This window comes from Bos grunniens, chromosome 25, assembly GCF_055505025.1.
Source record: "Bos grunniens cultivar Pamir isolate PY7600 chromosome 25, Bosgru_T2T1.0, whole genome shotgun sequence".
Classification (NCBI taxonomy): domain Eukaryota; kingdom Metazoa; phylum Chordata; class Mammalia; order Artiodactyla; family Bovidae; genus Bos; species Bos grunniens.
The window spans coordinates 19,014,871-19,039,747 of NC_141189.1; the positions used below are offsets into that span (position 1 = coordinate 19,014,871).

A 24,877-nucleotide genomic window follows, 5' to 3' on the forward strand; every position below is an offset into this window, starting at 1 on the left:
TCAGCTGCCACTCCCTTGCTCTAAGAGCAGTCCTGTGAGCCTGATTCTAAGGAGGGCCTAGGCTAAGCTTCTTTACCACCCAGGATACTCATGAAGAGAGGGACCCAACTGCCCTTTGAAGGCTCTTAGAAGGAAGGCTTCCAGGGATGTCAGCTTTTTTTTTTTTTTTTTTTTTGGTGAGGAACGTGCATGCCTCTGCCTTCATCAGATGAGGAGTGAGGAAGTCAAAGGTTGTGGGATGAGACCTTAAGGAGAAGGCTTGAGACACCTTAAGAGGGAGGGTCTTGCTCCCTAGGAGTCCTGGAGCAATCAGCCACAATTAGTATTCTGGCGAAATGCCAAAGCAGAGGTTGATCAAGCAGAGGCCTTTGCCAGATGTGGGGCTAGAACTCGGGCTTCTCAAATTAAAGTGAGAGGCCCCTGCCCAAAGTAGACCTTCCCTTCTTTCTTATCATTTAAACAAACATTCATGGCACTGTCTCTGACCTTGACCGCTATTTATCCTGTCTTCAGACTAGATTAACCAGCAGAAGACAAGAATTAGCAGTGGATTCTGGTGGCCACCTGGTCAACCAGATGCTGCTACCCAGGCAGGCCTGGTACCCTATGCTCATGCCAGGGGATCCATCTCTCTGCCTAAGCCAACAGCGTTGGAAGCAATCCTGACTGGAAAAAGGAGGAGATCTACTTGGCACCCCAGCAAGGCTGAGGCTGCAGACCCTGGGGGATTCAGGACTTGGGTCAGGAGCCTCCCTAGCAACTCGCCAGCCTTGCCGCCACATTGCGAGCCTCATTTGTCACCCTCTTCCTGTTCCCACTGGAAATCTTGACCAGTCATTTGGTAAAACATCATGTTGAAGGGTTTGTAGAACTTCCGCAGTCTGTGGATCACATCCGGGTCAATGCGAGGATGAGTCCGACCCTTGCTCTTCCCTAAGCACCTGGGGGCACTGCTGTCTTCTGGCTTCTTTAAGCAAGGGAACCCCTTGGTTTTGTTGAAATAGAAATGTTTCTCAGTCACAACACGCTTGAGGCCTAGAAAATCCTGTACTTTGGCCATTTCCCCGGCGGGGTCCACTATGAGTCGCTCACCGCTGACGAAGAGGATCTGAGAGAGGGGGAAATACTGGAGCCAGTTTTCCAGATGCAGAGCATAGATCCCTATTCGAATGGCACTCCAGGAGGCGTCGATCAGCCCTAGGGTCCGATTTTTGAAGGCCAGCACCTCGAAGGTGGGGATCTCGGGTTTCTTTGACAGGGTCTGGGTGTAGTCAGAGATGGCCCTGGTCACAGGGTTCCTCACCACCACGATGAGTTTGATGTCCTTGGCCATGGAGTGGATGCGCTTGGGAGCCTCGTTTGTCACAAAGTAACTTGGCGTCTTCTCCATGGTTAACTGCCCATCCAAAGTCTTGGGCATCACATTTCTAGAAGAAGGAGGAAAACAAGAGAGTGGTTATTCCTATCCAGAAATAACTGAACTTGTCCCATGAAACATATGATATAAACAGCTCAGTGGGGAGAACTACCAAATAAAATTCATATACACTTGGAAGTTCTTTTTAGACGTGTTATTTGCTCAGTCATGTCCGACTCTTTGTGACCCCATGGACTATAGACCCCCGAGCTCCTCTGCCCATGGAATTCTCCAGGCAAAAATATTGGAGTGGGTAGCCATTCCCTTCTTCAGGAGATCTTTCTGCCCTAGAAATTGAAGATGGGTCTTCTATACTGCAGGCAGATTCTTTACCATCTGAGCCACCAGTGAAGCCCTTTTTAGACTATATGTCCCACTATAGTTCTGATTAAAGTATTTTCATAAAAGGCAGCAAAAAGCTTGTGCATTCATTCTTGGGAATGTTATACACCTGGCGTTTAAATTGCAGCTCTATCTCTTGCCAGTTATGTTTAACCTAGTTGGACTCTTAATTTCTCTGTGTATTAGTTTTATAATCTCTGAAATAAAGATAATGATAGCACCTACTTCACATGGTTGTAAAAGGATTAAAGGAGATAATGCTTTTAAAGCATTTAGCACAGAAGCTGGCATGTGTAAAAGCTTAATAAATCAAGGATAGATTGTTGTAGTGGCTTTCAGAAAGTGTTTGAGCTCAGCAAGACCTCAAAGGTGATCTAGCCTAAGGGTGGGCAAACTACTATCTGCCTCCTGTTTTTGTATGGCCCACAGGTAAGAATGACTTCTCATCTTTAAAGTGAAGTGAAAGTGAAAGTCACTCAGTCATATCCTACTCTTTGTGACCCCATGGACTGTAGTTCGGAAGGGGGAAAAACAAAAATAATAAGACTAACATTTTGTGGCACAAGAAAATTGTAGGTTCACATTTCAATGCTTATAAATAAATTGTCATTGGAACATGGCCATTCATTCCTTTCTGTAAAGTCTGTGGCTGCTTTTTGCATCTACATCGGCAGAGTTGAATAACTGCAAACAGAGACCATATCACATGCAAATCTGAACATATTTTCTAACTGGTCCTTTAAGATATCATTTGCTGACCCCTGGCCACCTGCAGATTAAATAAATGTAAAAGGCTTTGAAATAGTGTCCAGTACCACCCTACTGTTCATTGGAAGGACTGATGTTGAAGCTGAAACTCCAATACTTTGGCCACCTGATGCGAAGAGCTGACTCATGGAAAAGACTCTGATGCTGGGAAAGATTGAGGGCAGGAGGAGAAGGGGATGACAGAGGATGAGATGGCTGGATGGCATCACTGACTTGATGGACATGAGTCTGAGTGAACTCCGGGAGTTGGTGATGGACAGGGAGGCCTGGCATGCTGTGATTCATGGGGTCTCGAAGAGTCGGACACAACTGAGCGACTGAACTGAGCTGAACTGAATCTAGATTAAAAGGGTCCATCTAGTCAAAGCTATGGGATGGCACCCCACTCCAGTACTCTTGCCTGGAAAATCCCATGGATGGAGGAGCCTGGTGGGCTGCAGTCCATGGGGTCGCTAAGTGTCAGACACGACTAAGCGACTTCACTTTCACTTTTCACTTTCATGCATTGGAGAAGGAAATGGCAACCCACTCCAGTGTTCTTGCCTGGAGGATCCCAGAGACAGGAGAGCCTGGTGGGCTGCTGTCTATGGGGTCGCACAGAGTCAGACATGACTGAAGTGACTTAGCAGCAGCAGCACGTATGGATGTGAGAGTTGGACTATAAGGAAGGCTGGGCACCAAAGAATTGGTGCTTTCGAACTGTGGTGTTGGAGACTCTTGAGAGTCCCTTGGACTGCAAGGAGATCAAACCAGTCAATCCTAAAGGAAATCAACCCTGAATATTCACTTGAAGGACTGATGCTGAAGCTGAAGCTCCAATACTTTGGCCACCTGATGTGAAGAGTGGACTCACTGGAAAAGACCTTGATGCTGGGAAGGATAGAAGGCAGGAGGAGAAGGGGACAATAGAGGATGAGATGGTTGGATGGTATTGCTGACTCAATGGACATGAGTTTGAGCAAGCTCCAGGAAATGGTGAAGGACAGGGAAGCCTGGTGTGCTGTAGTCCATGGGGTTGCAAAGAGTCGGATATGACCGAGTGACTGAACAACAATAAACCTAGTCAAAGGGTTTCCGTGGTGGTTCAGTGGTAAAGAATCTGCCTGAAATGCAGGAGACTCGAGTTCAATCCCTGGGTTGGGAAGAGTCCCTGGAGAAGGAAATGGCAACCCACTTGAGTATTCTTGCTTGGGAAATCCCATGGACAGAGGAGCCTGATGGGGAGTCCATGGGGTAGCAAGTGAGTCATATATGGCTGAGCAACTAAACACACAATTGTCCAATCTAGTCCAAAGGCGTCTTTATGCAAATGAGGAAAAGGAAGCCCAAGGACAGGGAATCAAGCAGGTTTTGTGACTTCAGCAAGTTGAATCACATCCCTGAGCCTTATTGTCTTCATCTTCAAAATTCTGAAACTTACCTCAAGTTCAGCTGAGAATGAAATGAATGACATATATCAATAGTGTGACCTACAGTGTGACAACATCTAGCACAGATCTGGTTTCATACATGGGATTTCTTCCTTCTTGGCTCCCAAGTTTGCTCAGTAAGGCCATGATAGGTCCCACATGTGTGTGCTCAGTCACTGCAGTTGTGTCTGACTCTTTGTGACCCACTGGACTGTAGCCCATCAGTCCCCTCTGTCCATGGGATTCTCCAGGCAAGAATACTGGAGTGGGTTGCCATGGCCTCTTCCAGGGGATATTTCCAACCCAGGGATCGAACCCACATCTCCTGTGTTTCCTGCATTGCAGGTGGATTCTTTACCACTGAGCCACTGGGGAAGCCTGATAGATCCCACACCAGGTTCCATATCTCTTGGTTTCCTTCCCAAGGTTGCTTCTCAAATCCATCCCTCCATCCCTGTTCACCTTCGGAGTGGCCTTGTCTTATTTGGGAGCTTCAAGGGACTAAAGGAGTTTGATGCTATTGGTCCTCCAATACCAACGTGGCCAGTCTATCAGTGAGAAAATGAGGCTCAAGATCCTATTATACAGTCAATTTGCTGCAGGCATATGTGGACCAAAGTTAATTGACGATAAACCCGTTGCATACCTGTTAGTACAGCAGGGCATCTGCCACCATGTACTCCATTAAGTCTGTTCACTCCTGAGCCTTGCACCAAAGTGGTACATTTAGGATTACACAAGACCTCTTTGTTATGATGACACGCTTTTAAATGTCTCAGCTAATAAAACCTAATACAGACGAAGATCCCTCAGCTTCCCTACCATAATTAAATTTATTTACTATCGCCTGTGTGGAGAAAGAATGACTTTTCTTTTATCTCTAATTCACATGCTCTGTCAATAATTAATTGCTACTGGGTTTTGAGCTTTCTTGGCAAGCACTTTTATTAGGCAAGAGGAATGTGCCTCTTGTCTAATGCAGAGATATTCACATGGAGTTTGACGTCGTTTGGGTATAATGATTGGGCAGTGAGCAGTTTTCAGATCAAAGCAATAGCTCTGGCCATAAGTAATCATACTCATCTCGAACAGACATCATCTCCCCAGTATTTTGAACGTCGTCACATTTGTGTGCCTCTTTGGTTTTCGTCAGATTTAATTATGTTGCTTGGAGGGGCAGTGCTAAGGAACATAGTTTTGGGGGAGTCAATTGTCTGATTTCAGAGTTCTGACTACCCTTATCACCTTGATGAAGTGACTAAACCAACCAGTATTCTTGGGCTTCCCTTGTGGCTCAGCTGGTAAAGAATCTGCCTACAATGAAGGAGACTTGGGTTTGACCCCTGGGTTGGGAAGATCCCCTGGAGAAGGGAAAGGCTACCCACTCCAGTATTCTGGCCTGGAGAATTTCATGAACTGTATAGTCCCTGGGGTCGCAAAGAGTCAAATACAACTGAGCCACTTTCACTTTCACAAACCACTCTGACTCTCCATTTTCTCATCCAAAAAATAGAGTTAATAAGTGAAAGTGTTAGTCACTCACTCGTGACTGACTCTTTGTGACTCCATGGACGGTAGCCCCCCATGCTCCTCTGTCCATGGAATTCTCCAGGCAAGAATACTGGAGTGGGTAGCCATTCCCTTCTCCAGTGGAATCATCCTGACCTAAGGAGTGAACTTGGATCTCCTGCATTGCAGGCAGAGTCTTTACTGTCCGAGCCACCAGGGAAGCCCAGGGTTAATGAAAGTCCCTCTCTTATAGGACTGTAGAGAAGATAATACAGGTGAATCACTTTGAATAGTGTCCAACGAATGCCAGAATTTTAAAAGCTTAAGCCAGGGGTGCACAATCATTAGGACAGCAATTATTAGAGAAGAATAAGGAGAAAATATTTATGTTTAACCAAATGGAAAAGTTGAACAACATGAAAACTAAGGAACTGATGTAGAAAAATAAAAAAGAATATTCTGATTCAAGCCCATATCACCATACTTCCTGATCAGGGGAGCTGCTATTAGTTTAGCTGGAGGTGAAGGAATATACTGATATCCCACTTTTATTCCAATTAGATTCTCTTATTTTATTATGAAACTCATGTCATAGTATAAAAATACTAAATAAATGTTGATGCAAAAAATACTAAAGATAGATATTTTTAATACATGGCCTTTTCAGAATTTTGCCCCTCAGTATATATACATTGCTCTTTTATTTTGTTGCATTTTTTTTTTTTTTTAGCTGCTAGGGTTTTCTTCTCATCCGGTCTCTGCTGTTGACTTCTTAGAGCTCAGTGTTTATCTTTACACTGACCTCGTTCAAATTCATCTCCTTCACTTCAGCTAATTGCTGCAGTCTGTCAAGATCTTTGTGGATCCTGAGTTTTTTATCTGAAGCATCTGAGATAAATGGTATCCAGCCTGTAAGCCAGTGTATATAGAGGAGTAAGTGTGTGCCTAGTTCAGTGATCAATGCAAAAAAACGGTATCCAGTCCTTATGGCTGAGACGGTAAAGAATCTGCCTGCAAAGCGGGAGACCTGGGTTCGATCCCTGGGTTGAAAAGATCCCCTGGAGGAGGGTGTGGCAACCCACTCTAGTATTCTTGCCTAGAGAATTCCACGGACAGAGGAGCCTGGCAGGCTACAGTGCATGGGGTTGAAAAGAGTTGGACACAACTGAGCAACTTTTATTTTTCAAGCCAGTGTGTATATAGGGAAGTAAGTGTGTGCCTAGCTCAGTGATCCATGCAAACAGCCATGAGAGGAGGGGGCTAGAGAAGGCAACAGAGAGAGTAGTGGGGAACAGAGATGCCTAAATGGCTTCGATTGTCATGTTACAGATAGATACCACCAGGCATTTGAGAGTTCCTGCATTTGGGGCACATATGGGAAAACCGTCTCATTTGTGGAATCTAGAAAAATGGTACAGATGAACCTATTTCCAGGGCAGAAATAGTGACACAGACATAGAGGACTGATATATGGACACGGGGTGGGGGGAGGGGAAGGTGGGATGAATTGGGAAATGGGAATTGACATATATACACTGTTATGTGTAAAATAGCTAGCTAGTGGGAAGCAGCTATATAGCACAGGCAGCTCAGCTCAGTGCTCTGTGATGACCCTAGAGGGGTGAGATGGGGGTGGGAGGAAGGTCCAAGAGGGAGGGGATATACGTATACTTATAGCTGATTCACTTCAGAAGCTAACAGTGTTGTAAAGAAATTATACTCCAATTAAAAAAAAAAAAAAGATACAACTATTGTTGTGTGAGATATACTGGAATTGTTGCCAGTAACAAAGTATCCAGTAGATGCTCAAAATCAATGAAGTAGCAGTCCCCCCTTTCCAAAAAAGATTTTGAATCAGTTATATTCATTCATTCCTTCCATAAATGCTCACATCCATAAATAGCAATATACTAGTGAACACAACAGACAAGGTCCTTTCCCCCCACAGAGCTTCCAGTATAACTGCTACCTCCGATGAAAGGAGAGTTCTCTATAGTATCACATAAATAACTATTTTGATCAAAAGAGCAGGTATTATTACTTTTCACTTTTACAAAGAAGGAACCGGACTCAGAACCTGAAGATACTTTTTCAAAGTCTCACTGGGTGAGCTTATTCTTGGCTCCTAAGCTAATGGCCAAGCAAACATCTACCCCCAGCTCCTGGCAAATAGCAGGTGCTTGGTAAATATCTGTTGAGTGAATAGATGAGTAAGCCATTAGGCTCCTGTTCTAAGGCTTTGTTGTGATAGGTTTTGCTGCCCTAATCTCATTCTCAGCCCTTATCTCCTCACCAATCTACTCACCTGGGTCCTTAATTCAGCAGCAATTTCTTTACATAAAAATAGCTAGATATTTCTTGATATCTGTCTGTCTGTCTATCTATCTAGGTATTTCTAGATACCAGCTATTTCTATATCTAGAAATAGAGCCTCCCTCTTCCTAAAAAAATAAAAATAAAAAAACAACTACAGGAGACAGCTCTCTAACATGTAAGACCAACCCCTCCCCACATGGGCTTTGAATATTATCTCCTTCTACCTTCTCAGGAATTTTTCATCCCAACTTTCCTTCTCTCTCCTGGTATTAAGTAAGTTCTTTTTGACTGGATCTGACATTTCACCATGCCCATGCTCTCACATCTTTATGTGCTTGAGGAATGGGGAGGTGACCAGTCATGCCAGAGGGGAGTGAGCAAAGCTAAGGAAGTAAGGAAAAGGTCAGGGGGTGTGGAGGAAAAGACCATGAGGTTTGGGGGTGCTGGTTCTTATGGGCCACCGGCAAGACACTTGGTTTTATTCCATATGTGATGAGAAACCACTGGAGAACATGAAAGAGGAGAACATAAGCTTTACATTTTCAGAGATCTTTCTCCAGCTGCTTTGCTGAGAACACACAGGTATGTGGCAAGAGCAGAAGGAAGACTGCCTGCTAAGAGGCCATTGCTGGAAGGCAGGTTGGAGTTGAGGGTACAGGGATGCAGGTAGAGAGGGAAACCTGGGAAGTAGCGTTCAGAGTTGGGATGTCTTTAAAAAGTAGGGCCAACAGTCCTTTAGGGTGGGTGGGATGTGTGTGAAGCGAGAGTGTCATAGAAGACTCCAAGACTATTGGCCTGAGCTGATGATTAAGTAGTAGTTTATCAAAGTGGAGAACACTGGAAAAGAAGCCAGTTTCAGGGGAAGAAACCAAGTCTGGTTTTGGACTTGTAATCTGAGATACTCACATGGAGGAGTGGATACGAGAGCCTGAAATTCAAGGGAGGTTCCAGTTGGAGGTGGACATTTACATCACGTGTTCACAATCCACTTGCCAGAAAAGCAGGGTGAAGGGATGTCAGAGTCTCTTCACCTTCACTAGGAGAAGGTGGGTCATGACCTTTGCCTATCTGGGGAGTCCTTCTGAAGAGACACAGGAGACACAGGTTTGATCCCTGAGTCGGGAAGATCTACTGGAGGAGGAAATGGCAACCCACTCCAGGATTCTAGCCTGAAGAATTCCATGGACAGAGAAGCCTCATAAGCTACAGTTCAAAAGACTCACAAAGAGTCGGACATGACCGAGTGACTAAGCACACACCTGAATAGAAAAAATGCTTAGACACTGATGTGCAAAAATAAATTTTAACTCCATCACCAAGATTTTCAACTCCTTTGAATTCCCAGGGTCCCTGATAACTTCCTGTGTTACACAGCTTAAAATAATGTCATCATATGGTTAGGATAATGTAATAATGAGAGAAGGAAATGGCAACCCACTCTAGTATTCTTGCCTGGAAAATCCCAGGGACAGAGGAGCATGGTGGACTACAGCCCCAGCGGTCCCAAAAGAGTCAGACATGACTAAGCAACTGAACAACAAACATCATAATATGGTTGGTTCCCATGCCCTCCGTGGCTAAGCTCAGGCAATGTTTCATTCACCTGCGTATCCCCCATGCTTGACACAGTCCCTACTGCATGGAAGCTGCCCCATAATGATGTGTGGTTGTTGGACAAATGAATGAATGACATACAAATGGAAACATGATCCTTGGAAGTCAGGAGAACTGGGGCAGTTTGGAGGGCTCCTCTAAGTAGGTTTCTGGTGCCTGGGGTTCAGGATTTCTGAATTCCACGTCATCTCCCGTCTGAAGCACCCTGCACTGCAGCATGGACCATATGGTGAGGAAACACTGCATCTGTGCTTGGAAAGGCTTGTTAACAGTATCTGGGGTGCCCAGAGCAGCCGTGACATCGGCATCAACACAGCATCCTGAAGCCGAGAATCATCCCGCAAGATCACGCAGTTGCTCTCACAGCCCCAAATGTTTATGAGACACGAGCCAACACGCTCTCCAAGCTCCCCCACCTCCGCTCTGCTGGTGGGGGCACTGGGCTGGGCACAAGCCCCATCTGGATGCAGGTCACCATCTGGGACAACAGCTTTAACAACAGAGATCCCACAGTAGTTATCAGATGCCATTTACTGTACATGCTGTTTGGAGGCTCAGAGTTCAAATTCTGACACCAGATCGAGGTCTCCAAGCACTTTCAGACACTGGGCTCCACAGCCTGGTGCTTAAAAAGCACAGACTCCAGATGAACCGAATCTGGATTCACTTACTGTGACAGAGCAGACCCTTCCCAGGACAGACCCTCCTCATATCCTTTGTTTTAGCTCCTCTCTGAAGTCCCTAGATAATAGTAACTGATGCACATTTCCTGAGTTGTTTTACAGATGCTAAAACTCCCACCAAATTAGATGTTAACTATCAATACTAGTTATCTAGTTATCAGTACTAGATAACCATGAGCACACAGCCCCCCTGGCTTCTCAGAGCCTAAGCCCTGGTAACGTTAACGCCTGTGATGCCACCATCTGATTGGCTGATACTTTACCATCAATCAGAGAATTGTGCACAATCGGATCACATACCCTGTGATGGCCCTCCCTCTCTTGGCCTTTAGAAATGCTTTCCTGAAACCTCTCTGGGAGCTTGGGTGTTTGGGGCTCTAGCTGTCATGGACTCCCTGTGTGCTGCTGTGCAATAAGCATTGCATTTTCCTTCCCCACAACCAGCACCTGGTGTCAGTAGGTCAGTTTTATTTTGGGTGGGCGAGTGGACCTAAGTTTGGTTCAGTAACGTTATTACCCGTGTGACTCTGGGAAAATCACTAATCTAATATTTTGTGGCTCCATTGCATAATCTGGAAAAAAAAAAGCCATCATATTGATAATACCTATTTCTTAGGGATTTGGGGAAGGTTACTTTGGCCATCTCATGAGAAGAGTTGACTCCTTGGAAAAGACTCTGATGCTGGGAGGGATTGGGGGCAGGAGGAGAAGGGGATGACAGAGGATGAGATGGCTGGATGGCATCACTGACTCGATGGACGTGAGTCTGAGTGAACTCCGGGAGTTGGTGATGGACAGGGAGGCCTGGTGTGCTGCGATTCATGGGGTCGCAAAGAGTCGGACACAACTGAGCAACTGAACTGAACTGAACTGATATGAGTTAACAGGCTTCCCCAGTGGGACTAGTGGTAAAGAACCTGCCTGCCAATGCCAGAGATGTAAGAGACACAGGTTTGATCCCTGGGTTGGGAAGATCCCCTGGAGGAGGTCATGGTAACCCAATCCAGTATTCTTGTCTGGAGAATCCCATGGACAGAGGAAACTGCAGGGTTACAGTCCATAGGTTTGCAGATTCTGAACGATTGAAGCGACTTAGCACCCATGCATATGAGTTAATATCTGAAAGAGTGCCTCACAGATAGTAGGTTCTCAATACATTGGTTGTGAATTTTTAAAACAACTTTCTCAAAAAGGTACTACTATCCTCCCTACTTTAGAGGTCAGGAAACTGAGACTCAGTGAAATTGATTTGTTAGTCCAAAGTCACAAGAGGTGGAACTGCAACTCAAATCCCAGGTCCATCCTGCACATTAGCCCAAGCTCTCAGTTACTGCCTAGCAATGTTTCACCAAACAACAGAGGCTCAGCAACGTTACATGACTGGCCCAAGGTCACACTGTTGGTAGGTGGCAAAGCTGGATTTTGAGCCTCATTATATGTGTTGTAAAGGTAGGCAGTCACTGACTCACCACTGGGAGTTACAGAAATCCAGGCCAGAAGCCCCAGAAATTCTTGCCAGATCAAACTCCATCGTTTAATTTCTGATATCTCTCTCTGGGGTATCATCAACTGAAGCAAATGGACAGCATCATGGACGCTGAGGGACAAGGTGATCACCCATGTAAGATGTAAAGAGTCCATTCTCTCTGGAAGGGTCAGCAGCTGAGCCTGCTTTTGGCTTGCCTGAATCAGATGTACACAGGCACCTCACATTTTCCCAAATGCATTATCCAGTGGGACAAATGGTGCATAAATGAGCAATATTTTTTGAGCCCTCCTGATAAACTGTAACTCAAGAGAATGGTTGTGAGAGCAAGGGCATGAGGCAGGGCTGTCCCCTCTGCAATGAAGAAAGAAACTTAGAGAGTCAATCGGGTACCTGCTACTTGCCCAGCACTGAGCCAGGCAATTTCACGTATTATGCTGGCTCAAGCTCACCAGTGCCATATGAATCCATGAGCCCATTACAGAGATGTGGAAACTGAGTCCAAGAGACAATAAACCCTGCTCCGGACCACAGAGCTAGACCCTTTTCTGCCTCATCCTGTTGGAGTTCATGCTGCTTTTCAAAGTCAACTTTTAGGAATCTTGAAATCCCTGAAGATGAAAAGTCAAACCCTTGGGAAACCACATTTCTTATAAAGAAGACCCAAGAAAAGCAGCCTTTGCAGGGGCCATGTGGCTAAGGGCCAAACTGAAGCTGAGAAAGAAGGGATCCTGAGTGACAGCTCTGACTTCAGAACTAACTTGCCAAATGGGTTTAAGACAGGGATTTTTCTGTTTCTGGACCTGTACCATGAAAGGGCTTTGCTAATACAAATGCTCTCATTGATTACATCCAGCTTTGCTGGTGCTTAATATGTCAAGTATACAGTGATGATAAAGCGGGCATGATACCTGCCTGGCAACAGACCACGAGTTCCTTGAGGGACACACATGAATTTCCCACTTAAAAAAATTATTTATTTACTTATTATTTTTGGCAGCTCTAGGTCTTCATTGTTGCACACGGAATTTCTGTAGTTGCAACAAGCGGGGATTCCTTTCCACTTGTGGGGTGCGGGCTTTTCACTGCGGTGGCGTCTCTTGTGAACCTCAGGCTCTAGGTGCACAGGCTTAATTGCCCAGCAGAGTGTGGAATCTTCCCAGACCAGGGGTCGAATCCGTGTCCCCTGCATGGGCAGGCAGATTCCCAGTGACTGGACTGCCAGGGAAGTCTGAGTTTCCCATTTTTGTAAAGTGACCTGTGGTTCAGACGCAGCATGTCTGTTGTGGGCAGAAGTCTCTTTTCAGACAAAATTGCATCTGCCTCCAAGAGAGAGAAGGGGCTGACAGAAAAAGTGTGGGTAGAGGGGAGCAGAGCGGGTAGAGAGGAGAAGGGAAGGCTGAAGGTGATTAGAAAGGAGAAGAAAGAGAAAGAAAGACAAGAGAAAGGGAAGGAGTGGGGGAAGGAGGAGGAGGAGGAGCCTAGGCTGCGAGGAAAGGCAAAGAATGTAACTAACTGGAGAAGAAAGAGGAAAGCGTTCCAGGTTTGAATGACATGCAACCCCATGGTAGGAGACAAGAGCATACCCAGACCTCAGGAATATTTGTGCTTTCAAAGTTAGGGCCAGGCAGATACAGATATGTTAGGATTTATGAAAGAAAAGACAGAATACCATTTCATTAATTTGGCCACTTCTTCTGCCAACTCTGTGCCGAGATCAAGAGAGAAAATGAAGAGCGAGATCTCGTCCTAAAGAAGTCTTCGTCTTCTAAAATAGCAAAGACAGTCTATTGCTGTGTTGGATTGTGGAGGCCAATCCTTGCGTCTTGGGATTCACAGAGGTTCACGAGTTTCAGAGAGGGGAATCATTGACTGAGCGTTGACTTGATTCCAGGGTCCACGATCACCTTCTTCAGAAGCTCATCAGCGGGTGCTCATCCTGACAAAGGCGGGTGACCCAGTGTTCAACTTTGGGGTTCCATCTCTGAACCACAACTCGCTTTGAGCAACATGTTTCATGTCTTTGATCCTCAGTTTCATCATCTGTCAAATGGGTGTAATAACACCTCTTCCTCATTCACAGGAAAAGGTGCCCAGCACAGCACAAATATTGGTCAGTGTTCCCCCTTGTTATTACTGCTAGTGTAACGTAGCACATGGTAGATGCCAACAAATCTGTGTGTTGAATGAGTGAAGGAGACGAGTCCTGCTTAAATTCTGAATCTAAACACCTATAATCGGTTGCTTAATACATATGTTGTTGTTTAGTCGCTAAGTTGTGGCTGAGTCTGCGACCCCATGGACTGTAGCCCGCCAGGCTCCCCTGTCCATGGGATCTCCCAGGCAAGCAAACTGGAGTGGGTTGCCATTTCCTTCTCCAGGGGATCTTCTTGATCCAGGGATCGAACCTGCATCTCCTGCATTGCTGGTGGATTCTTCACCACTGAGCCACCTGGGAAGACTCCATAATACGTATCAGTTCAGTTCAGTTCAGTTCAGTCGCTCAGTCGTGTCCGACTCTTTGTGACCCCATGAATTGCAGCATGTCAGGCCTCCCTGTCCATCACCAACTCCCAGAGTTCACTCAAACTCACGTCCATCGAGTCGGTGATGCCATCCAGCCATCTCATCCTCTGTTGTCCCCTTCTCCTCCTGCCCTCAATCCCTCCCAGCATCAGAGTCTTTTCCATCTGTATATGATGACCTTAATTCACAGAAACTGACTTCTTCAATGGGCATTAATACGACCCATTCTGAGAGCACCAAAAAGCTTCTGTTTGGCATAGAATCCAGGAAATTTCTAGAAATCTCATTTGCTGTGCCATCCCAGGGTGCCCAAGCACTTGGGAAACTTCAGTGATAGACAGAGCTTGACCACTTTATAGGGCCCATGCCTCAAACTGAACGAATCACAGGCTTGCTTTTATTTCTCCTTGTCATCTCTGGCTTCTCCCAGTTCACCCACTGGGCTTCAGCATCAACAGACCACGATATGACAGAAGCTGAATTGCTCATATGGCCTGATTTCAGAAAACACATATAGACAAAAAGCAACTAAGAAGTCAACAATCCCTTAAAATGAATTTGTGACAGAGTCTTCACCACTGAATCTACATTTTTTAAATTGGCTATGTGCGTGCCTATGGGGTTTTTAGATTAAGTTGACACTTACTGATTAAGTGTTTGGTATCTCTAGGGATGTGAAGGTCCTGTGCAATAATTCCCGAGTCCACCGGTTGGGAAGCAACCTAAGCCTTTGCTTACTGACAACCTCAGCTCCATCAGCGTCTTCTTATCCACAAGGCTCCCTCCAATCCTTCCTCTTTCGTTAGTGGCCCACCTCACTCCAGAGATTCAAAAGCAAGATGCTTCCTGATTTTAAAGGAACAGGATTATGGCTCACTTCACCTGCCCCTGACTGGGGACTCCACCCAGAATGTACTTCTCTGATACTTTACTCACCCACATTCAAAGAGTGCCCGCCGCAGAACCTCACACACCAACTTCTATCAGCTGTTTTATTGTAGCTTCTTTCCTCCGGGCTCAGCATTTCCAAGGGCAGGTGCCACGATTAACTGATGATTACAGAGATGTCAGCATTGTCTGTCCGGGCACCGTGTGCTCACGATTTAACAGACGGTGACAGGAGAGGGCTCCTCTCAGGAAGGCGGCATTCCGGCTCTCTGCACCTCACACTGCACTCCCAGCTGTGTGTCAGCTCAGCACTGCCTCGGGGATTCTGCCAGCCCTGCTTCCTTCTCACCAGCATCCTGCAGCTGAGCCAAGCCCTGCTTGCTCCGGCTGAGTCTGCCTCTCTCACCCTTATTTATGCACATCTTAGCCCTCCTGCCTGGCTCTCTTCCTGGCTCTGCCATCCTCACCCTAAAGGACTTTGGGCTGAGACTTCCCTGGCAGTCCAGTGGTTAAGACTCCACACTTCCAATGCAGGGATGCTGGGGATGTAGGTTCCATCCCCGGTCTGGGAAATCAGATTCCACATGCTGCATGGCGTGGCCAAATAAATAAATAAATGATAAAAATAAACACAGGACTTTGGGAAACCTATTTAACCACCCCCAGTCTCAATTTCCTCAGATGATGAGGATCCCAAGCAAGATCTATCCCAGAACACGTCAGGTCGAAAGGGCTCGTGCTTATGATACTGCAGTAGAATGAGTGTTTGTGCCCTGCCCAAATCACATGTTAAGTCCTAACACCCATTGGGATGGAATTAGGGGGTGTGGCCTTTGAGAGGGGATTAGGTCATAGGGTGGTGCTCTCATGAATAGGATTAGTGCCCTTGTAAAAGAGACCCCAGAAATCTCCCTCCCTACTTCTGCCAGGTAAGTACATAGTAAAAAGATAGCCCTCTCTGAACCTGGAAACAGGTCCTCAGCAGACAGTGAATCTGCCAACACCTTGATCTTGAAATTCCCAGCCTTCAGAACTGTAAGAAATAAATGCTTAAGCCACCCAGTCCATAGTACTTTTGTTACAGCAGCCCCCAAACAAATGAAGGCTCAGCACAGTGCCTGGAAGGAATTAACTAATCAGTACAAGTGTTAATTACTGTTGCTCTATTTATGAACCCTGTTTATTCACTGTGCATTCACAGAGAATGCCATCCCTGGGACTTGTGCTAACGGTGAGGTTATTTCACGTTTACCTCAGGTGCACCTTAAAACAAACTTTGTTTTTGTAAATAATTTGTACACGTCTCTTCCTTGTTGATGCAAGGAACCTGATCGGCTAGAGAGATAAGGCTCAGTCAGAGCACTAGATGTTTTATTGGTGGAAATGTTGCTCAGGTCAACTCATGCCTGGCCATGGACATTTGTAAATAACTCGATCAAGATAGAAGCATCCATCCATACTTGACAGGTGTGAATTGTGCTGGGAAGAGGGTGCTTCATCACACGGCCAGGCACCAGCTCTAGTGTTGAAGGAAACTATTCTCTGGGATGAGAGACTGCAGCCCAGGAACCCTTTTTCTCTACGTTTGGCCAGAATGGCAGGACCTCCTGTCCTACAAACTGCCCAGGTAAGAACCTTCCACGAATGTCCTTCAGATATGTCCTTCATAAAGTTGCATCCCCAAATCAAGATCTCTAGCTTCAATGATGCACAGCACAATCATTAATTAATCAGTGCACCCTACCAGGCCTGTACTTAGACCGGACTTTCACAGCTTGGAGTGCATGAAATACTAAACAGATTTTCAAACCCATCCATCCAATCATATAACAGATGGAGAAATGACAGATAGGAAAGAAGATCAGTGCACACCTAGAAAGATATACACAAACATACACACAATGCCTCAAAGACTGTAATATTATATCATCAGATATTCAAGCACACCCATCCCTTACAGAGTGTTTCTGTTTCTCTCTCTCTCTCCCCCACCGCCCACCCCCCCACACCCCTACTTTTCCCATTACTGGCTCCTTCTCATTATTCAAGTCTTGGCTCAAACATCCCCAACTCAGAGAGCAATCCCCTTACCCAGGCACCACCTAAATCACTCTGCTTCACACTGGCCTCTTTTGTTCACTTCCTAGGGCTCCTTGTTATCTGACATTATCTTGTTTATGTGTTCATTTTCTTGTGTTTGGTCTGTCTGTCCTAAAGGAAAGTGAAATGAAAGTCACTCAGTCGTGTCTGACTCTTTTTGACCCCATGGACTGTACAGTCCATGGAATTCTCCAGGCCAGAATACTGGAGTGGGTAGCCTTTCCCTTCTCCAGGGGAATCTTGCCACCCATAGGTCGACCAGGTCTCCTGCATTTCAGGGGGATTCTTTACCAGCAAGCTCCAAAGAAGGAAGACAGTCTGGCGCTCGTGTATATTGCTGAATCACTCAGCATCTCACTTAGTGCCTAGAATTGAGACATGCTACTGCTGCTGCTGCTAAGTCACTTCAGTTGTGTCTGATTCTGTGTGACCCCGCAGACGGAAGCCCGCCAGGCTCCCCCGTCCCTGGGATTCTCCAGGCAAGAACACCAGAGTGGGTTGCCATTTCCCTCTCCAATGCATGAAAATGAAAAGTGAAAGTGAAGTCGCTCAGTTGTATCCAACTCTTTGCGACCCCATGGACTGCGGCCTACCAGGCTTCTCTGTCCATGGAATTTTCCAGGCAAGAGTACTGGAGTGGGGTGCCATCGCCTTCTCCGAGAATTGAGACATGGGTCACAATAAATATTTGCCCAAGAATTGGAAGAGATAAAGGAAGGAAGGAAAAGACAGAGCCCAGTTGGAAAGATGAGAAGGGAGAATAAAGGAAAAGAGGAAGGAAGAAAGGGAGGGAGGTTCAGAGAGAGGGAGGCAGAAAGGATGGGAGTAAGAATGGAGAGTTGGCTTCTTGTCATCATTCAGGTCTTACATTAAATGCATGACTTTGGGCTATTGTGAAAGCCATGAGTCACATGGAAATATTTAAATGTAAATTAATTAAAATTAAATTGAATTAAAGATTTAATTTCTCAGGGACAGTAGCTACATCTCAAGGGCTCAATAGCTACAAATGGCCAATAGCTACCGTGTTGGAAGTACAGCTCTAGTACATTCCATCATCACCTAATTTCTATTGGATGACACAGGTCTGGTCCATCAGCTATAATTTTTGTGACATCACACAGCACGTAAAATTCATCTCTCAGAGAGGCGCTCTCTGATCATTCTACCAAAAGTCAAGCCTGCTCCAAGTCACTCTCTATCCCATTGTTCTGCTTTCTCTTCTTCTCCACACTTTGTGGCGTTGGTCAAGATTTGGAATTAACCACTTTACTTGTTATTGGTCCACATGATTTCTGATGCCTTTCTATCTGACACTGAACTCTCCAATGGCAGAACTTTGTCTTGTTCACTAGGTATTATATCTATCTTTCATAAAGCATGGTATATAATAGGTACTTAATAAATTACAGGGAATAAATGGATGGCCCCTCTGAATCGGTACATTCGCATTCTTACACTCTATACACTCATTTCATGCATCCACACAGCGGGACAAGGGAGGTGAAGTAAGGGCTAAGTTGGTGGCAGGTGGGCCTCCATCTCTTCACCACTAGTTAATGTGTCCATGCTTATTTGCTCAGTAGCGTCTGACCCTTTGTGATCCCACAGACTATAACCCACCAGGCTCCTCTGTCTGTTGGGTTTTGCAGGCAAGAATACTGGAGTGGGTTGCCATTTCTTCCTCCATGGATCTTCCCAACTCAGGAATCAAACCCTTGTCTCTTGCATCTCCCACATCGCCTGCACTGGCAGGTGGATTCTTTACCACTGAGCCGCCCAGGAAAGTGAGAAGGTAGAAAAGGCTGAGTGCTTATACCTGCTTTCGTCCACAGTCCAACCTCCTTCACTGAGGCTCTACACAGCTTGCCAGACTCGTCAGGGGCTGGACTCAAGAGTCCTCACCAGGCTCTAGCACCTGGGGGAGGGAATCTTGGGACGATCCAGGTCCAGGGTGTGGAATCTGTGCTGCTGGCTGGTCAAGGAGGGGCATACACAATGTCACAGCCTTCATTTCATGTCTGATCAATTGCCTACAAACTTCTTCCTCTCATATCTATCTATCATGATCAGGCAGTCATTATATCAATGTGTTAAGATAGCTCCAGTTTTGGAGAATGTTTTCAGGGGGAATAAATATTCCCTTGCTGTGCTCTTTTTATGCATCTACGAGATCCTCTCACGATAGTCCCAGCAAAGTAAGAGTCTGCTTTTGCTGAAAGATCCCAGCGAAGCATGGCACTGCCCTCAGATGATTGTGAATCTCATCTTCTGCTTGGACTCACTCTGCCTGATCTACAGAATTTCTGGTCCCACTCTGGAGCTCAGCACACACTTGGTATGCTGCCTGGGGAAACAGGCTTCCCTTTTACTTGTCAACCTCTCTGGATACATTCTTTTTCAAAAAATTTTATTTAGATTTGGGGAATAGACAATTAACAAAGTTGTGATAGATTCAGGTGTGCAGCAAAGGGACTCGGGCATATATATACATGTATCCATTCACTCCCCAACTCCCCTCACATCCAGGCTGCCACATAACATTGAGCAGATTTCCATGTCCTATATAGTAGATCCTTGATGGTTGTCCATTTTAAATGTAGCCGTGTGTACATGTCCATTCCAAACTTCCTAATTATCCCTCCCCCATAAGTTCTTCTGTTTTTAAATAATTGTATTTATTTCTTTTTGGCCGTCTGGGTCTTCGTTGTGGCGCGGGCTTTTCCCTAGTTGTGTCAGGCCGGGGCTGCTTTCTAGCTGCGGTGCGCAGGCTTCTTTTTGCGGCGGCCTCTCGTTGTGGAGCTTGGGCTCCAGGGCATGTAGGATTCAGTAGTTGCGGCTCCTGAGCTCCAGAGCACAGGCTCAGTAGCTGTGGCACATGGGATTAGTTGTTCCACGGCATGTGGGATCTTCCCAGACCAGAGATCAAATTCATGTCTGCTGCACTGGCAGGCAGATTCTTTACCACTGAGCCACCAGGGAAGCCCCCCGTATGTTCTTGTTAAAGTATCAGTTGCTTGGTCCTGTCTGACTCTTTGTGACCCCGTGGACGGTAGCCCGCCAGGCTCCTCTGTCCATGGAATTGTCCAGGCAAGAATACTGGAGTGGGTAGCCATTCCCTTCTCCGGGGATCTTCCGAACTCAGGGATCAAACCCAGGTCTCCTGCACTGCAGGCAGATTCTTTACCATCTGAGCCACCAGATAACAAGCCGCAAACCAGGGTGCCTTGAGCTGGGATATGTACGCTACTCTGATTCCAAGGGAATCAAATGTTTCCCTGTCCAGACCCAAATGGTTGACTTGAGAAATATTAACACCATTGCCTCCTTTCTGGATAGATGCTTTCCACCCCCTAGAGCTCCCCATCTGCCTGCAGCCACCCCTGACCCTCGTGCATCATTCGTCTCATAGCTTAGCGCTCCTGCACAGAGCCGGGTGTCTTCAGGTGAGCATGTACGCACACGGGAGTGTGCTGACACAAACAGCATCCCACCCTACGTAGCATTCTAAAATGTGGGCTTTCTACTCAAGAATACTTCTTGAGGTTGTCCTTTATCAGTTCACATCCCATTTTTCAATGGATGTTGCCTTCTGTACCATATGCAAACCACAGCATGCAAACCAAATATGTTTACTTAGCCATTTCCCTGTACAGGGTCTTGGATTTTCATCAATTTTCCACAACAACAAATAAGGCTAAAGTGAGTACCCCTGCACATGCCTCTCTTTGGATGTTCTTGTTTATTTTCCTAACAACAGCCCTACAGAAGTTGGATTGTTGGGTCATGGGAGTTTGAATCTAAAGGTCTTCATAGATACTGGTACATTGCCTTCATGTCAAATCATGCTTTCAAATGATGTGTAAGGGCTTCCCTGACAGCTCAGTGGTAAACAGTCTGTTTGCAGTGCAGGAGATGCAGATTTGATCCCTGGGCTGGGAAGATCCCCTGGAGAAGGAGTTGGCAACCCACTCCAGTATTCTTGCCTGGAGTATCCCATGGATGAGGAGCCTGGTGGGCTACAGTCCATACGGTCATACTGTTTGGTCATACACAAACTGTGTAAGAGTACCCTGTCCCCTCACCTAATTTCCAATTCATTTTCACAAAAAGGAAAACGAAAGTGAATGTTTTTGGATTAAAGCTCAGGGGTTCATTTTTTTTCTTTTGTATGTGTCCAGATTCTAAATACTCCTGATGTGCATGCTGACCTTCTTCATTTCCACCACCCTGGTGGTAACCATCCTTCAGGACTCAGCTCACACGTGATGAGACACCTCCCTGCTCTGGACTCAGCTGCCTGCTCTGTTTCTACCACTGACCCATCACATCATATGGCATGTATGTATTTCCTTGTCTTCTTTATCAGACTCTGAGTTGGGGAAAATGCCAAAATAGGCTCCCAGAAAAGATTAACACCCTGCTCTGTCCAGATGCTATAATAGGTTTTTGCCAGGAATGTGTGTGCCCCTGGTGGCACCAGGAACAGGTGGAGTGTCATGTGAACCTTGAGCATTAAGGAATATTGATGGGAAAAGAATTATTTGCAGGATGAATGTGATTGGATGTAAGTGAGCAGAAACAGGACTTCCCTGGTGGCTCAGACGGTAGAGCATCCGCCTGCAATGCAGGACACCCAGGTTTGATCCTTGGGTCGGGAAGATCCCCTGGGAGCTCAGCAGGTAAAGAATCTGTCTGCAATGCAGGAGACCCCAGTTCGATTCCTGGGTTAGAAGATCCCCTGGAGAAGGGATAGGCTACCCACTCCAGTGTAGAAATGTCCCATATATATATATATGGGAAGTAAAGAAACAAAGCATGCAGCTCTCTGGGAGAAACCTGTTCTAAGCACAGGAAACAGCACAGAGGTCCTGGGGTAGGAGTGTTCTTGGTGTGCACAGAGTCAAGATGGAGGCCAGTGGGGCTGGAGACCACAGCAGAAGATGAGATCAGAGAGGTCCAATGATGAAATTTCATTCTAAGTGTGACAGTAAGTCCTTGAAGTTTTTTATGCAGAAGTATCATGATCTGACAGAGAAGGCAATGGCACCCCACTCTGGTACTCTTGCCTGGAAACTCCCATGGATGGAGGAGCCTGGTAGGCTGCAGTCCATGAGGTCGCTAAGAGTCGGACACAACTGAGCGACTTCACTTTCACTTTTTCACTTTCCTGCATTGGAGAAGGAAATGGCAACCCACTCCAGTGTTCTTGCCTGGAGAATCCCAGGGACAGGGGAGCCTGGTGGGCTGCCGTCTACGGGGTCACACAGAGTCGGACACGACTGAAGTGACTTAGCTTATCATGATCTGAATTGTAATCTTCCAGGACCACGTGACCCGATGCATTGGAAGGGACTAAGCAGGGATACAGAAGCTGGGTAGCTCTGAGGACGTGATTGCAGCAGGCCAGATAAGAGATGGTGGTGGGAGTGATGCAGTGGGAAGAGTCTGGGCATCCTTGGAAGAAAGAGCTAATAGAATTTTGTAGATGGATGATATTTGGATTGTTAGGGGAAGGGAGGTATCAAGGTGACTTCAAGTCAACAGTCCTAAACAAAAACTGAGAGAAGATTTGGGTATGGAGTCGGGGGAGATCAGGAGCTCTGCATCAGATATGTTATCCTCGAGATGCTTTGTAGACATCCAGATGGAAATGTCAGGTAAGCAGTGAGTCCAGAAGAGATCTGGAGAAACATTTAAAAGTTGCCATATACAGATGGTATACACTAAAGTATATACAGAGATGAGAAAAAGTCCAAGACTGCCCTGGGACCTTTCTACACTGACCTCACAGGTTGGGGGTGTGGGGAGATGGACATGCCAGGAGATAAGCCTGCGAGGTGTCTCCAAAGGGACAGGGCATTTGTCCCCCAGTTCTCCGCCAATTTTTGCCTCCCAGAACTGTGACCCACTGCCAGGGTACCATCACCATGCCCAGTTGCTCCCTCCCCTCTCTTCCTCCACCCTGAAACGAATTACTAGCACCAGTTAATGTTTGCTCTGGCTCATAAATGCATAATGCCTACCACACAAACCTCAACTGCCTGTAATTGAGACTCATGCACATGCAGAAAAGATTGTGTGCGTGGAAGATATAAATGATGCTGTCGCCTGAGGTTGCTGCAGGAAACAGGGCCACTGACATGGAAATTGCATTCCGCATTTACTGCCTAAACAGCCTGCCTCCCTTTGCCACTGCCACCCTGGAAGGTAGAAGGAATTAGTTGTAAATATTTTACAGTTGGTAATTTGTGGGAGTAAATCACAGTTCATTTTGCCAGAGAGTGAGTGGAACGAGCATGACATTTTTTCCTTTTAGGGGTTACTTGTGATGTCATCGCCCTGATTTCATCCCGCATTTAATTTAGTCCTCAGCATGTTTATGTCTTTGTCATAGGGCTTCCCTGGTGGTGCGGTGGAAAAGAGTCTGCCTGCCAATTCAGGAGAGGCAAGAGACGTGGGTTCCATCCTTGGATCGGGAAGATCCCTTGAAGTAGGAAATGGCAACCCATTTCAGTATTCCTGCCTGGAGAATTTCATGGACAGAGGAATCTGGTGGACTACAATCCATGGGGTTGCAGAGAGTCAGATACGACTGGGCGTGTGTGCGCACACATGCACACACGTGCACACACACACATAGTGTGAGTTATTGTGTTTCTTTTGTATGGGCAGGAGGGGTAACGTAGGGGTGGGGTCTGGAAAGGAAGCAGGATTTCTCTTAGTGCACCAAGCCTGAGGCCCACTGGGTACCAATGCTCATCACCCAGCAATTGATTCATTCATTTACTAAGCAATTTCTCATTGATAACTAGATGGTCTGCTAAGTCCTAGAAGATGAAGATCAATATTACTGGTCCCTGTCATCAAGGAGTTCACAGTCTATTTGGGAAATCCCTGATAATACCTAAAACTTACTCATACCAACAAATGTTCAGTATTATTATTTATTGAGATCTTACTGTAAGTTCCAAGTGCTTTACAAGATACCCATTTCACCCTTACAACAATCCTCTGGAGTGAAAATTACTTTTATCCCTGTTTTACAGATAAGAAAACTGAGGCTCCAGACAGTTCAATGACTGGTCGGAGGTCATACAATGAGCAGGATTCCAACAAGGCAGCTCCCTTAACCCCATCAATGTTTCCATTTCATATGTAAACAAGTAAGAAGAGGAGGCTAATTATGATTAAGCATCTATTTCATTTCCTTTATGATGTAGGTCTGTGCTTGGTGATTTCTACAACAAATTATTTAATTTCTAATTCTGGAAAATAAGCTCTATGATTTTATCCATTTTACTAAAAAATGAGGCTCAGAGAGTAACCCCCAAAGATATCCAAACAACATGCCACCAGGCTGAGATTTGAAGCCAGAACTTTCTGACTCTACACTAGGCTCTTTTCATTCTTCCGTGGGATCAGGGCTGCTGTAGACAAAGATCTATTCAAGGCACCGTGGAGCAGGGAATAAGTAACCCGTGAGAGTTTGGGGGGATGGTGAAGAGCGGTGACCTAGTCTAAGCTGTGAAGACAAAAAAGAACATTTTAGATAATCAAGGGCTGTAATGGCAAAAGCGGCAGCGACCAGCAGGAGAGCAGCACTGAAGTGAAATATACTTGCTGGCTTTCTTTGCCTAAGTTCTTGCACACAGGGCACTTCAAATCCTTCTGCCCCCAGCAGAGGAGATGACACAGTGAAGGTTCAGGAGAGAGGCTTGGGAACAGTTCCCAGGAGATCTCTCTCTCCCTCCACATCTGTGCTGGGGGACAAGCACCTGAACAAAGTTATCTGGTATCTGGTTCTATTCTTTTCCGC

General features: G+C 46.0%; 1 protein-coding gene across 1 annotated transcript in view; it reads right to left on the reverse strand.

Moving 5' to 3' along the window:
• Positions 1-454: 454 nt before the first annotated feature.
• Positions 455-24,877, reverse strand: part of HS3ST4 (heparan sulfate-glucosamine 3-sulfotransferase 4) — a 498,356-nt gene continuing 473,933 nt past the window's right edge. The window contains exon 2 of the mRNA XM_086376805.1: positions 455-1,427. Within this exon, the coding sequence (XP_086232931.1) occupies positions 791-1,427 (637 nt within the window). The 3' untranslated portion in view covers positions 455-790. The remainder of the gene's footprint in view (positions 1,428-24,877) is intronic.